Source organism: Boleophthalmus pectinirostris, unplaced genomic scaffold (genome assembly GCF_026225935.1).
Source record: "Boleophthalmus pectinirostris isolate CB_2022bp ecotype Guang Dong unplaced genomic scaffold, ASM2622593v1 HiC_scaffold_1, whole genome shotgun sequence".
In the NCBI taxonomy this organism is placed as follows: domain Eukaryota; kingdom Metazoa; phylum Chordata; class Actinopteri; order Gobiiformes; family Gobiidae; genus Boleophthalmus; species Boleophthalmus pectinirostris.
In genome coordinates, this window is record NW_026570970.1 from 20,448,781 (window position 1) to 20,463,636 (window position 14,856).

A 14,856-nucleotide genomic window follows, 5' to 3' on the forward strand; every position below is an offset into this window, starting at 1 on the left:
AAATTTCCCCATGAGGACAATAAAGTCTAAATCTTTACCTTAAGTAATAAAGAAAGAGAAATTGCATAATGGTTAAGCATCCAGCTAGGAGATCCCAACAAATCGTAGCTCAAGATGGGTTCCCAGGTGAAACACTGCATATGCCCACAGCTTCTGACAGAGTGCCCAAGTGGTTTTGGAGGATGGGTCAAATGCAGAGGTACAATAAATCAGGTACAATAAAATGATAATACAGAAAATGACCCATTTTCCAATTATACTTCAACTCAGATACAGGTACTGAAATGTAAATCCATAGGTATGCAACAAAGTTATCACATGCCTCCTTTGCCCTTTGAAATAACTACAATAGAGATGTACTGTATGTCAGTGTGTTCCTTTTAATGGCCCTCTCCCACATACATACATTGTCAAAATCTATGTACATCTTCAACCTCAAGTGGCACCAGAAGAGCCTATTTTCTATCCATGTGAAGCCACGGTTGCCATCAGGGTTTGAAGGCGAGATCTCGGCGGGAGAGGACTGCAGCCATCAAAGCCATCATGTACTTTAATTACAGGTAATCTCAACTCAACAGACACTCTTCCCCACTCCCTCTGCTCTTTAGAACTTCCTCCTCAATTACCAAAGTGCTTCAATTAGGCCCCTAAATAAGCACTGGACATGCACGAGGGAGCGATGGGCAAATTACAATAGTGCCAGGGTAGGAAAAAACAACAGGGCCCGTAAGTGCAAGGAGAGATGTGATGCAGAGGCAATTAAAAGACAAAAAGTGTTCCACCACGCAGGGCGAAAATGAAAAAAAAAGGAAAAAGCCCTTTGATGAGCTAAGTGGAGCTTTAAGAGGCACTGGTTGCGGACAAGAAAGAGAAATTAAAGACAGTTGATTGGCAAGAAAGCTGATGTCACACTGTTTCCCTACATGACCATATGTCGAGGGGGGTACTCAGTCATCTACGAGTTGGAATGTGTGAGTAAGTCATGATTTCTATAGAGCAAGTAGGCGTCCCACCGACTCTGCGCCTTTCCACACTCACATTCATTATCCAGGGTCCAAAAACCCACACATACACACTCTATCAACCGTGGAGCTTTTGAATGGACAAATGAAGACCCTGTCTCCTCTAATGGGCTAATTCTGTCACTAACAAGGGCCCTTGTTAACAGCAAAGTACTCCAGGCTGCAGTGGGGCTTGTATAAACGCAGAGTGCATTAGTCAATTAGCTCAAATCTAACCCTGGCCAAATCGCCTGACAAATTAACTAGAAAGAAGTAGATCGTCAAGGAGCAGTGATGTAAGGTGGAGGGGTAATGTGAGCACCTCTGTGAGGGCGGACGTATGGAGGTAGGGGTTGCCATATATGCATAGTATCATGTACAGTCCAATCGCACTCATGCTGTCCTGGACTGTGGCTGCATCCAATTTAACAGGGCCACCGTCACTGGTCCTGGCTGTAAAATAAAAACACTCAGGGCACTGTGGAGCAGTACAATTCATATCAGAAGAAAGACAAACAAAATCCTCAACAACAAATCCAGGAGAGGTGTCAACAGAAAAAATGTTCAAATACCTTTCACTTATTTCAGTAGTGGAGAATTGTTAGCAAAGCTTACTGTGCCAAAACCTATCCATTTCTCCAAGCCTTGAACGGAACAACTTGCAAGTCAGAAGAAGAAATAGTGACAAAATGTGTATTATAAATGTCTTATGTCTTTATTTTTTAAATAATTTAATACTTAATAAATATGAGCATATGTAATAATTTACAAAATATCATTTGTTTTAAATACTCACATTATATAGTAAGATTTGGCTTACATTCACAGTCATGAAAGTAAATGGTGCTCTACTAGAATGAAAGTATAAAGTGGCTTCAGGAATTCATATTCTTGCATTAGAAGAAACAGAGAGCAAGAGCAAGTAACAGAGAGAACATACAGGAAAACCTTCAGACAACACAAAGTATAAAGGCTTTTGAAACAATGTTTTAGGAAAGACGGGATACAGGAAAGACACAAACATCAGCAGCATTTGAATTTGTACACTATCCTTTCCTCTGTCAAAATCCTGCATAGAAAATATACATACTGTGAAGCTGAATACTAGTATCTTTCCCAGTAGTGTTGGTGTATGGCCCCACATTGAGTATCCTGAAGTCTGAGCCTCTGGATCTATGCCTAAATGTCGATGAGGTCGTCTCCGCTCTCGTCACTCTCCACTGTGAGCTGACGGGTCCACCACTTCTTCACCTCTGACCCCGAGGATGCCTCGTCCTTCACCGGGTTCATCTTACACACGATGGACTTGACACTGGTACGTCCTAACAGATGACAAACACATGCATTTCTGTCAACAGGATTACCAAAGACACTGATAAACAGTGAAATGGAAAGGACCCACAGACAAGAAGGATTAATCTGAAACCATTTAAAACAAATTCAAATGTTCAAATGGCTCACACCAGGATAAAAAACTAAGTTCAAAGGTTTCTTGACAATTTAATCAGGTTTGTATCTCTAAACAGTAACGTTTAAAAGTTGGAACAACAGAGATGTTATGGAAAAAGAAAATATATTGTAATACACTTTCTGTTGTTAGAAGATCTTCCCAAAAACTTTGACAGAGCGCTATTGTGCATTTAAGAGAATACATTTCCATTTGAGCTTCTTTTTCATATGCATACTGTTTGTCAGATAAAAGCTTATAAATAGTTATGTTTCTGAAGAAAGTGTGAGCTGGAGTATGAAGAGGCAGACAGACCTGCGGGCAGGCGCCACTGTCCCAGCTTCCTCTGCGGCTTGCCCAGGTCGGAGGAGTCCTGCCTGTAGCCTCCTCGATCTGACAGTGTGGGACTCAGGAGCTGCTGGAGGCCACTCATCTGCACAAAGACAAGAACTCCTTTGTTACAGCAGAGCAAGTGCACACCTGCAGCTTATATGATGCCGGAGCTGCGCATCAAGCTGAGACTGTGTTGGTGTGTAGGACATGTGTAGGCTGTGTGTGTGTGCGGGGCTCACCTCAGGCTGTGAGGGGTTGTCTGTATTGTTAGCATTGTGGTCTTCACTTGGCACGGTGGTCTCGATGCTGGGCGGGTTGAGGAAGCGGCTGAGCTCCTGCTGTTGGCTCTCTCTCAGACTGTGTATGATGCTGCAGGACTGCTGCTGCTTCTGTAGTAAACACACATACAATGCATGGTCACTTAGTGGTCATACATGTTTGTATCTTTGTGTAGTTTCCGCTGAGAGACTCACCGCACGGATACGTTTAAGGCATTTCTTGAGCCACATGCGTATTGTCTGCTTGGCAACCTCTTCTTCAATGGTGTACTCCAGCTGTTCTCTGGCCAACAGCTCCTCCAGCTGGAGAGACTTTCTAATGTCCACAGAACGGTAGGACAGCATGCTGCATGGAGGTAAAACACACAGTAATGTAATGTGTGTTGATCAAAATATATAAAGAGTATGGTGAGTAGCAGATGCGTGCTCTGTCCAGTTGTCCTTGTTTACCTCAGCACATCATGAAAGGTCACATCTCCTCCGTTGTGCAGCCGCTCCATCTCATAGCACATGTGTTTGAACAGCAGCTTGTCTTTGTCCAGGTCCACCTCCAGCCGGCCCCTCAGCAGCCGCAGCAGAAACTTCACCCTGGATGTTGGGATCACGCCCTGGAACAACCAGGAGGACGGTACACAGGTCAGAAAAATATCATCACTGCCATTCTGTGCCAAAGCCCTCTCTAACCACCACAAATCACTCAGTCACACTTGCACAATCACCCACATACCAGTAAGTAAGACCCAAGAGGGCAAGAGCAAGATCCTGCCAATCATGTGTTTAAGGTTATTGCCCCTTTTTAAATGTCTTAACAAAATAATGTTATGATAATTTTAGTAGATAAAAGTGAATTCAAGTTGGCATGTTGGCATGCACTAACTATGAACCAGTAAAAGTGCATGTGGTATGTGAGAACCATGGCATGCTAGGTGAAAGAACAGAGGGAATGGCCACCAAAGACATAGAAGTACAATAAAGATATAGGTGTAAATATTAGATTGTACAGAAAAAGAAAAGCTCTATCATTTGATCAAAATGACTTTTTCTGTAGTTGTGATAGAGACGACATACTAGGCATATATTGGCTCTTGGTAAAGAAGTTGTTCTGTTATGTTATAATTAGACAAGGCCAGATTAAAAAGTAAAAAAGAAACTAACTCTGAGATGACATTATTAATAAATAAGAGGGGGGTCTACTTTTTAATTTCATCTCCCACTGTTGTAATTAATTTTACTCCTATTGTTCATTGCCATTGTTTCACTTCTTTCAGCTGTTCTCATTATCTCTCTGCATTTCTATATTATGCTGTGCCTCATAGCTATAAGGCGGCCGTCAGCCTCTCACTGCTGTGTCCTCATCTTTTTCTGTTGCTAATTTCTCACCTCCCGTTTGTCATCCACCATGTTCCAGATGATTTGGAAGTGCCTCAGGTCATTATAGCTCAGCAGCTGGTCCTCCTCCGTGGAGTAGAACAGGGAAAAGTTCTCCACAATGATAGCTGCAGGAAATTAAAATCATGTCATATAATTGGATACGGAAATTAAAATAAACACAGATATAAACTTGGAGCGTTGAATGAGAACAATTTGATATGAAATGCAAGCCGTTGTCAATTAAGTCTACAGCACAGCGGCCCTCTTATCAGTCCAAAGATCCCACGGGGGCCCTTTAACAAAATTCCACTCTATTCAAAAGAATATAATGTTATTACTTCTAAATGTACACAGTACGTCAGTTGTAGGCTTTGGTCTTTATTTAAGGAGGACTACAGCTAAACAAATATGTATTAAACTGATTTCCAGTTCTATTTTCTTTTATGGACTTGTTGTTCAGACAGCCTTTGGGGTCCCCCCTGCTGGATTTAATGATATACCCTAATAAATGAGACTACTTCAGTAATGTGTATGTGTATTTCTGTGGATGTTAATTTAATGAGATTATTATTTTTTTTTTTAACAGTCATTCAAGTATCACATAGACCATATAGACACGTGACCAAAATGTGTTTTGTCAACTACCCAAATACTGTAAAGGCCATAGCAATTCAATACATTCAAATTACTTGGCCATAGTCATCAAAAAAGAACTCTATTTAAGAAGAGTCCCTCTTTCACATTTAATAATAAATATATATCTCTTTTTATATTTTTGTTCTTATTTACTGATTTTTAAGTGGCATCAAGAACATGAGTTCTTTCCTAAGAAAATCAAATTAAGTTATGTAAATATTAAGCTTTTTGCATGTAACAGTTCAGGTATTTTCATTATTATTGCATTCAATGTGAGTTGTATTCAGCCTAGATCTGGTGGTGTGATTGAGCCAAGTAGTAAATAAAAAAGGAATTGAGTGACGCGAGTATAAACAGTACGCTGACAACCACTCACCCACGAGCAGGTTGAGCATGATGTAGGCTATAATGACATAGAAAGAGCAGAAGTAAATGAGTGCTCCAGCATAGTTTCCACAGTCTGTCTCCCAGTACCGGTGTTTGTCAGGTGTACAAAATGGGGCCTGCACCTATGGACAAAAATACCAGGATTTAATATTTTGGCAAAACATAGATGTTATATATACTGACTGCTTATATCAGTGACTACAGATTTAGAGGTGACCAGAAAAAAACATCTGTCATGAACATGTGTCTATGTGTATTTCTTTATCTGTGACAGCAGCCGCTCTCACCATGCAGTCATGCATGATTTTATTCCAGTCTTCTCCTGTCACAATACGAAACAGAACAGTGATTGCCTTTCCAGCAGTGGAGAAGTTGGCATGCCTGTAAACAGGGGAAAAAAAAGTATCTTCTGCAGTCAGTGTAAACAAGGCATGGATAAACAGAGTGTATTTTTACCGGTTGATGTTTTCTCCATATTTAACAGTGCCAAAGAGAACAACTCCAGCAAATGCATAGCAGAGGAGTAGGAGGAACATTCCCACAATGATGAAGAAGCTCTTGTACATGCTGACCACCACTGTCAGCAGCAGCATCTTCAGTGTAACCTTTAGCATAACAAAACAGATATTACAATACATTTCAATGTATATTTCAATGGCTGAATTTCAAGAAACTTACATGCTTTCCACATATAGTAAAAAATCTGAAGACAATCACGCAAGTGCCCATCATGTAGGTGTATGCATTCTAAGGAGAAAATAGATATATTAGAGCTTATCTTTGCATATTTGATAATTTATTTAATCACAACATTCATTTCTAACCATTAATGCTAAATGTAGGATGATCCATATGACCCCTAGTGACGTGACCAGCAGATCATAGCGGTTCCTTCTGCTCTGCCAGTATCCAGCAGGAGACATGGCTATTAGCTTCATGGTCACCTTGGTAACAACACAAGAGACATTTGAACCAGGTCCATCATTCACAAATACTGAAGAGTGTCGGGCAACAGTAAAGTCCTACCTCCAGTACAAATATGAAGGTGAACACAACAGACATGGTGGCCAGAGGAAATGTGACTTGATCATCATCGACATCCCACTAAAAAATGGCGCATACAGCTTTGTTCACACATTTTATATTGTTGAGGTAAAGCTGAACAATTACATTTTATATTCTAAAAACAACAACAAACGAATGGGGAGTGTACCTTAACTGAGAGCAACACCGACTGTGCCAGCACAAGAACAGCAATGCCCCGTTTAAAGAAGGGATGTTGAGTGATGTCATACATTTTGGCACGAAAGCCACCATTTTCTGAAGATAAATTTGTCTTATTAAATACATAGTTTTCACATAATGTACTGTAGTTTGAATGCAGGAATGAAATCAATCTAAGGTCAACAGAACAAAAATGCAATTTTCTGAGTAGTACAAAATGTTGTCATGAGTAGTATCTGATACAGTCCAGCAGGGGGCATTCATGGACCACATGTCATAACCAGAGTTACAATAAATCCCTGAATTATGGAGTTTTTTATGTCGAGATTAAAGCCTTTGCCAAGAATTCTTTGGTGAGTGCACAGCTTTATTCTCCATAACAATAATCGAGAATAATAGAATAAATATGTGGGGCATGCTGTAATGGACTGTTGTGAATGAGCAGAGCCAGAGGCCGAGGCTTTTGGATGTAGATCAAAGTCAGGTTGATTCTGCTTTTGTCAGCGCGACTGCTCACTATGATGGATACAATTGATTTCCTGTTTATTCTCACACTCAACTGTAGTAAGAGAGACTATTTCCCACATTGCCTCTGACAAATCTGCTCTATACACAGATCCTGATGTGAACCAGAGGAATTTAATTGTTTAAGTTCATAGGAACCTAACAGTAAATACAGACTGTATCTATCAGTATTTCTTTCCTGTCTACCAATCTCAAAGACACATAAATAATACATATTTTATGTATATTAATTGTTAAGTCAATTGATAACAGTTTTACTATGTGGTACAATCAGTTTCACCTGGACGAGGAGGCAAGTGTAGGGGCTGGGCAATTTTCAGTCGACTTTTTAAATCTTCCCATCTCCTCTGATCTACAGTAAGCAGAGCAGTGCCCTGGGAAACAAGCAAGCAAAAGATGAGTACAGTAATATCAGAACTCTGCTAAAAGTTTTTCTATGTGTTAGAAATACAGTATTCATCACTGTACCTTGTTTTCATTAAAATTTGCAATCACAACACCAACAAACAGAGTGAGTCCAATCATACAGCCCAAAAACACAAACACGTGGATGTAAATTCCATGGATCTGCAGAAATACACGGGAATCAGTTCAGTTTCAACCAATCTCAGATCAAATGTACAACAACAATGAAATGCAAATACAGAAGACAAATACAAAAGACATACTGGTCCAACGCGGTGAATGATGACATCTCTGACCTCCACCCAGCCTTTCAGGGACAAGACCTCAAACAAGGCCAGCATAGCATTCCCAACATTGTCAAAATTAAAATTACGAGGATTGGCCCTGTTGAAAGTTGCAACCAAGTTTTTAACAACAAGTTTATGACCACAGCTAAAATGGAAATGAGCGATCATACCAGACTCTTGGTACCCAGAACCCAGGTTTCTTCTCTCCAAGCTTCAGTTTTAGATTGAGATTTTTGGAAACACTGACATTGATTCGAAAGATGCCATGGCAGTCCTCCTGTTACCAAACACATATTAGTCCATACTTGTCTATTTCTTATATAAAACAGCACATAAAAATATCTCCTAGCAGTCTATTGATACACTTATTTAACTGAGGAAATCCCTCCTAGTAATTTCTCATTCAGGATTACTGAGCAAGAATGAAACAAAAAGGCAAATCATATAGTTTGGACAGTAGAGAAAAGATTACATATCCGGTCATACCCGCAGCAGAATGGTTGGGTCGTTGCACTTGGCGAGCTTTCCGGCAAACAGCTGAACTCCGAAGCTTGCAAACACCAGCATTAGTGTAAGGAGCAGAATGGAGACCTGTGGGAAGAATTTACCAGGATTTAGTGATGCCAGTTCACCATAATCCATGTTTGAGAGATTAGAGAACAGGATTAAGATGACACACAGGTGAAAACATAAAGAGACCTGCACAGAAAATCCTGGCAAGATGCAGAATATTGTTATTATAAACTGCCTGTCTTATCTAAGGGTTTACGCTATTATGAATAAAGCGCTAAGAACACATAGATTTCCTTCACTTCACATATGGTGCGTTGCGATAAAGCTTATTGGTTCCCCTTTAATGGTCCATCTTGCTTCATTTCCTTCTTAAAAGCTGTTCTAAACATGTGCTAGTAGCCAAACAAATCAGGGATGGTCATTCTAACAATGTGCCAAAGTGTTTGTGAGAGTTAAGATCTACTTAGACAGAAATCTGCTTTCTAATTTCATAGTTTATAAATCAGATGGGCCAGCTTTGAACAATTTAACTGGCTAAAACTAATGACTGTATATATATCCACTATACTGTTGGTGAGATGTAAGGGTATACTGCACTGACCAGGAAAATCTCCTTGAACCCTTTGAGGACCTCCCGCACCACTTTCCTCATCTGTGGCACCAGCTTAAAGATGCGGAGAGGACGCAGACAGCGAAGCATCATCAGCAGCTGAGCTCCAGATTCAGGGGGGACGTCCGTAGGCATCCAGCATAAAAAGATCAGGCTCACCTTCACACACGGAGGAGATTTCAAGGAGACATGTGAACAAGGACATATGTCAGTAGCAGCCACATACTGTCAAATGATCCATTGCTGCCATATAATGATTATTACAATGAGTAATATGTTTTGGGTTTTTCCCTTTAGAAGGTGTTAACATGCAGAGATTAGTTATGTGCATTACACCTGATGCCCTGACACAGTACTCTCTATTTATAGTCTTGAGATTGGAAAGAAGTAATAATTTTAATCACTTATTATAACCATTTGTAATAGTTAAAATTAGCAATTTCACCAAAGTTAATAAGCCAGGAATAAATTATAAGATTCTCCTGTGGAACTAGGAAACTGAGATGCATAATTGATTTCATAAAAGAAATTGTCTGTCACTGAGACAACAAATACTTCTATTAACCACAAGAGGTCAGTAAAATAAGAGAGCCTTTCTGGTGTAGATAATAGCCTACATATAAAAGCTAAAACAAAATAGCATTAAAATTCTACGTGCTATATCTATACCAAAGGGGAGGCCAGTGTATGTGCTTGAATTACTTACAAGATATATAAAAATGTCCATGACCCCTCCAAAATCTCGGATGACAGCAGTGGGGGTAAAGAACAGTCCATCAGCCATGATTTTCAAATTCAGTTCGATGCTCATGAATATGACAAACACATACTCCGCGATCTGAAACAAGACCACACCATTTGGACATCTGTTAATTTGTGCAGATGCTCATTTGATCACTCACAACCGTCAATCGCTCGGTTTTTACCTGCAGAGTGGGGACCTGCATGACCCTGGTGAAAGGTGATTCAAACATCATTGAAATGCAGGAACAGATGGTCACCACAATCATTACCCAATCCAGATAGGTAACCAGGCCCAGGAGATCACTGTATGAAGATGCAAACAGTGAAAAACCATTTAGATTGAAATCGGACAGATTATGAAAGCTTGGCATTAAACACAGAACAGAAATGCATAAATTAGCAATGTATTTTTCACAGCTTTTCACTTCACAGTTTCATTACGGACCACAATTGTTATTCAAGGTATGAAGATGAATAGCACACAGATTTGAATGTTTAATGTCAGAGAAAGAAATGATTGATTGATTGACTTACTAGAGTTGGTGATATTTGGTGTTCTTTACAGCTCCAGTTATTGGATCAGTTTTGGATCTACTCAGAGAGAGATGCATTAATGTTATGTCATCACTAATCACTAAACTCTCTCAAGTTCTTATTCTTCTGACTACATATTAGACTTAGAAAAGAGTGAGAAAGAAACAGTGCACGTTCCACAGGACTTACGCATTAAAACGTGCCCGAACTATCACCCTGCAGAAGTTTCTAAAGCGGTGCTCCCGACCAACAATAAACAAGGGCTTGTCAAAGTATGGATGATTTTCCCTCAACTCTTCCTCCTGCACTTTTCTGTTACAACACAAAAATACAACTGATTTTTGAGTACAAAGATCACAGTATAGATCAGACCAGGATGTTTGGATTTGATATTGAAAGAAACTGCAGCAAACAAACCTTTTCATCTCTGCTTGTTCTTTCTTTTCTTGAATCATCTTGATCTCGCTGTCCTCCCTTTGAGCATTGCGGTAGCGAACAGTGCTAGAATGCTGATGGAAAAAAGGATAACCATATTTTAAATACACACATTTATAAAATAAATAAATATAAAATATAAAATATTTGAGCAAAATTATTAAACTATTAAACTATTTAGGTGCACTCACATCTTGAGTGAGTGTTTCCAGAGATTTTCCTCTGCTGATCCTCTGACTGGTAGAGCCATGTCGGAGAGACCTACAAATCATTTTCATATTATTAGACATAAACATATTATTGATAAGAAGAAGATAAATCTGCACAGTCAAAGTAATGTACACAAGACTGTTAGGTTTAAAGCGTACTTCTGTTGAAGTGCCACTGTACATCAAAACTACTATTACTACTACTATACATATAAATTAGGCATCTTATTCTTTTATACATCTACTACAGTAACTCAAATGTCTGTCTATTCACTGCCTACCTCCGCTCTTGGCGAATATGATGTTGGACACTGAGAATGGAGCGTTCTTTGGCTGGCTGGCCTTCAAAAGATCCACTTAGCATCCGTTGTCTGGTACATGCTCTGAAAAACAAAAACAACACTTTTGTTTCACTCATAATCAACCACTGGATCCTGTCCAACGGCCTGTTTAACAGTCAGGCATGAGCCTGGACCAATAAAAGGAGTCATCAACAGTGTAATTTTAATACTCTCCAATCATTCCATTAACAGAGTGCATACGAGTGCAACGGGCCCGTGTGGGATAAATGCAGAGCCATCAACAGCTAATAACCCCATAGGCCCCAGCTTTTACGGATCATAATAATAAACAGCTCATCTCAAGGCCATGTATGCATGAGTGTGTTTGCTCATGCCAGCGTGAGCATAAGTCTCATTCATTGTGAGTGAGAAGAAGATAGGCGTCCAGACAGAACGTGCCTTGACTACTGATAGGCTGTCTACACTGACAGACAGAAGGGGGCAGGAGAGGGAGGGGGTACGCTTCAGCCACATTGGACACGGTGACGGTAAGCTAATCTACACGTAGAGCCAGCCCTGCAATGCCGAACAGCAAATTATCCATTTACATCATTGTCACGCTCAATGAGTCTGAAGTGGCTCTGTATGAGTCTCTGAGTGTCGAGATTAGCACACACACATACATTTTGAAAAATAAATGTATATATAAAATAACACAATACAAATTTGAAGAAATTGTCCATGAATCTTAAAGATGGGGTATTTTACTTGTATGAGGTATTAAATGCTAACACATAACATATTTGGGTCACCATGTTATCTTTTATTGTTTTGAAAATGCGGCAAATAATATTTTAACATGTTTTGTAAGTTTAACTTTTATTTTTGTTACTCTGAGCGTCCCCTCACTTGGAATTCTGCATTAAGTCACTCCCCCTACAGAGCACTATGACAACATAATCACTGTGCATCCTGCTACAAAAACTACTTTGTGAAGCTTTTTACAGTTTTGTTTCATGTTTTTATATATGTATGGAGAATTGTCAAGAAAGCATGGATGACATAGGCTTGTGGGCTGAGCAATGCACAGAATCTTACTGCTAACCACAAGAAGGGTTCAAATAGGACCAGGGAGAAATCTCTAAAATACACAAACATGGATGGTTGACATCTAAAAGATCTTCAAGTATGCTTTTGAGGGAATAATGTTATAACATAGTAGAAAGCTCAAAAAAGTTACATAATACTGGCTCTTTAACTATGATCAACACCATCAAATCTCAAGTTCAGAACTATATTTTCCATTGTGAAATTGCAACGACTCTGCTCTGCAACAATAGTGGTGAGGAATTTAAGTTCTAGGTCACAGGTGTGCAGTGAAATCTTACCGTAAAATTTTATTGATAGTAGTTTCTTTTTCAAGGAGGTTCCGTGCTCTGATACTAAAAATAGACCTGCGAAGCTGACAGGCAGACACATTGTATAGAAACATGAATCAATACATCACATTCTGATGGTAGCTGTATTTTCAGTTTGGTTTAAGGTCTGGTTTATTTATTGATCTGTTTAAGTATGCTGTTTAATATATTATTACTGCTCCTATGTTAAAGGGGATGCTTTTAATTACCTTTTGGTCAATATACTTGTTGTCCTCAATGGCAGAGCGCTTAGAGTGGTCACAGGAGGAAGACGAAGCTGAGGGGAGACGCCGGAATAAACAGCTGGTATCCTGCTGCTGCCGATCAATGAACTGCTTCATAAAACTCTCCCTGGAGTTGACACACAAATGTAATGATAGTTAATGTGCAGTGTGAACATAACAATCACTGGGGCAATATTATAATGTGGTTATATATTTTTTACTAGGAATGGTCATGGCAAATATGGCCAGTTTAGCGAATGTAAACAATAAAAAAATACATAAAATGATACGGCCATGACTAAACTACTGAACTATTTTGTAACATTTTATCATAACTACACTTTTAATAGCCATAACAAAGCAGAGACTTAATTCGTAATAAACAAATTGTTCATTAATTATGGCTTTTTTATTTATTAATACCCTAACCCTTTAATTAAGCAGTTAAGCCTGAATCAATCGTAATAAAGTATTTGTGCATTATGAATTAAAACTTTGACCACACTTTATTAAGGAAATTTAAGGTGTGAACTAAAGTTAATTTTTTGCAGGTATTTAGAAATATTGTTGTACTAGACATGTTGTTGTTGATAATGAGAGATTTGGGATTCATTAATTTAGTAAATGACCTACAAAAACATAAAATCAAAACATTACAAATATCCAAGGTCTTGATGAAAGAAAGAGAAACATTTTAGAAAGGCAATGTTGGCACCTGCAAGTTACTGTTATGGCATTTCAGATCTTTGAAACAGTATAATTTTTTCAGTTGGTGTTGCATATCATTAAATTAAAAGTAAAAAAAATGACAGCATGAAAGTAGTCACAGTATTTGAGTGTATCTGCACCTGATCCTGGGCACTGTGAAATCCGACGGGAGCTTGGAGATTTTCACCATCTGTGGCCTGTTGGGGAACTTCTCAAAGATTCTCAATCGAAGAGGCAGCTTTTCCTTAGTGTCAGCATTGGCTTCGCTTTGCTTGAGCTGGAAAAACAAGTCCAGCGTTAAGAATTGCACACCAAAGTGAGACAAATGCCTTTTAAGAAAGCACGGAAACCAATCACGAGTTGAAGAAAAGGAAGGAAAAGCCATCACTTTGAAAACAGAGGCAAAATAGGGAGTTATTGAGGACATTAAACTGCAATTTCATGTTTATGCCTGATGATGGCACCAACACACCTACCTACTACACACATATATAACCACAATGAGCATGATTCCCACTTACTTTTGGAAAAGAATGAAGAAAGCAACAAAAGAAAAAACAAAACAGACAGATTACTTTGGGTTGGATAATGGACAAATCAAGAGGCAGCCACTGGATAATACAGAATCATATGCACGCCCATATTGAACTGGAAGATGAAACCAATTATATCTTTTTAATTACATATGAGGGTGGTTGATTGAAATTCCCATGCAGGTGCCTTGCTCTGTCTGGAAGCCTGGAGATAACCCCTGATGCATCGCAGATTAGGCGTGGGGAAGCGGAGTGCATTTTGAAGCAAGAGTGAGCGGCAGCTTATCATTCTGAGCAGGCAACCGCCGCGAAACACATCGACTGGGCCATGGCGAATGTTTCCACGTCAGTCACGCTGTCTGTCTGTCCGTACGCTAATGCAAAAGTCCCTGCCTCTGTGCTGCCCGGGTATTGGTATTTCGATTTGACAGAAATACCAGGAGCGGGCTGGCGTTTTCTCGGGATAGTGGGGTATGGGGAGAGAGGGAGCTGACAAAAGTGCCAAAAGGAATTCAGTCTCAACTATTTCTTTTCCTCACAGGCAAAAATATGTGAATGTCTATTTTACCCTGAGTGGGAGAGTGAGTGGCATAATGTGCAGGAAAAGCGAAAAGAGAGCTTGTGTTTGGCTGTCTGGGCTTTCTGTGAATAAAATGTAAATGCAAGAAAACAATGAAGAGAGGAGGACTCAGACATAAAATGACAGAAATGCATGCAGAAACAACATTAAATGAAACAATGACTTTAAAGTGC

At 39.4% G+C, this 14,856-nt stretch overlaps 1 protein-coding gene across 1 annotated transcript in view; it reads right to left on the reverse strand.

Moving 5' to 3' along the window:
• Nucleotides 1-2,103: 2,103 nt before the first annotated feature.
• nalcn (sodium leak channel, non-selective) overlaps nucleotides 2,104-14,856 on the reverse strand; it is a 35,567-nt gene continuing 22,814 nt past the window's right edge. Inside the window, exons 17-45 of the mRNA XM_020936286.2 lie at nucleotides 13,711-13,847; nucleotides 12,848-12,989; nucleotides 12,609-12,682; nucleotides 11,221-11,322; nucleotides 10,922-10,991; nucleotides 10,713-10,804; nucleotides 10,485-10,607; nucleotides 10,296-10,352; nucleotides 9,944-10,064; nucleotides 9,724-9,855; nucleotides 9,009-9,176; nucleotides 8,381-8,485; nucleotides 8,065-8,171; nucleotides 7,871-7,991; nucleotides 7,671-7,769; nucleotides 7,483-7,576; nucleotides 6,667-6,773; nucleotides 6,480-6,557; nucleotides 6,278-6,397; nucleotides 6,132-6,200; nucleotides 5,910-6,058; nucleotides 5,741-5,834; nucleotides 5,443-5,575; nucleotides 4,440-4,555; nucleotides 3,510-3,667; nucleotides 3,255-3,405; nucleotides 3,021-3,170; nucleotides 2,764-2,881; nucleotides 2,104-2,323 (exon numbers count right to left, since the gene is read on the reverse strand). Of these exons, the coding sequence (XP_020791945.1) occupies nucleotides 2,181-2,323; nucleotides 2,764-2,881; nucleotides 3,021-3,170; nucleotides 3,255-3,405; nucleotides 3,510-3,667; nucleotides 4,440-4,555; nucleotides 5,443-5,575; nucleotides 5,741-5,834; nucleotides 5,910-6,058; nucleotides 6,132-6,200; nucleotides 6,278-6,397; nucleotides 6,480-6,557; nucleotides 6,667-6,773; nucleotides 7,483-7,576; nucleotides 7,671-7,769; nucleotides 7,871-7,991; nucleotides 8,065-8,171; nucleotides 8,381-8,485; nucleotides 9,009-9,176; nucleotides 9,724-9,855; nucleotides 9,944-10,064; nucleotides 10,296-10,352; nucleotides 10,485-10,607; nucleotides 10,713-10,804; nucleotides 10,922-10,991; nucleotides 11,221-11,322; nucleotides 12,609-12,682; nucleotides 12,848-12,989; nucleotides 13,711-13,847 (3,330 nt within the window). The 3' untranslated portion in view covers nucleotides 2,104-2,180. The remainder of the gene's footprint in view (nucleotides 2,324-2,763; nucleotides 2,882-3,020; nucleotides 3,171-3,254; nucleotides 3,406-3,509; nucleotides 3,668-4,439; nucleotides 4,556-5,442; nucleotides 5,576-5,740; nucleotides 5,835-5,909; nucleotides 6,059-6,131; nucleotides 6,201-6,277; nucleotides 6,398-6,479; nucleotides 6,558-6,666; nucleotides 6,774-7,482; nucleotides 7,577-7,670; nucleotides 7,770-7,870; nucleotides 7,992-8,064; nucleotides 8,172-8,380; nucleotides 8,486-9,008; nucleotides 9,177-9,723; nucleotides 9,856-9,943; nucleotides 10,065-10,295; nucleotides 10,353-10,484; nucleotides 10,608-10,712; nucleotides 10,805-10,921; nucleotides 10,992-11,220; nucleotides 11,323-12,608; nucleotides 12,683-12,847; nucleotides 12,990-13,710; nucleotides 13,848-14,856) is intronic.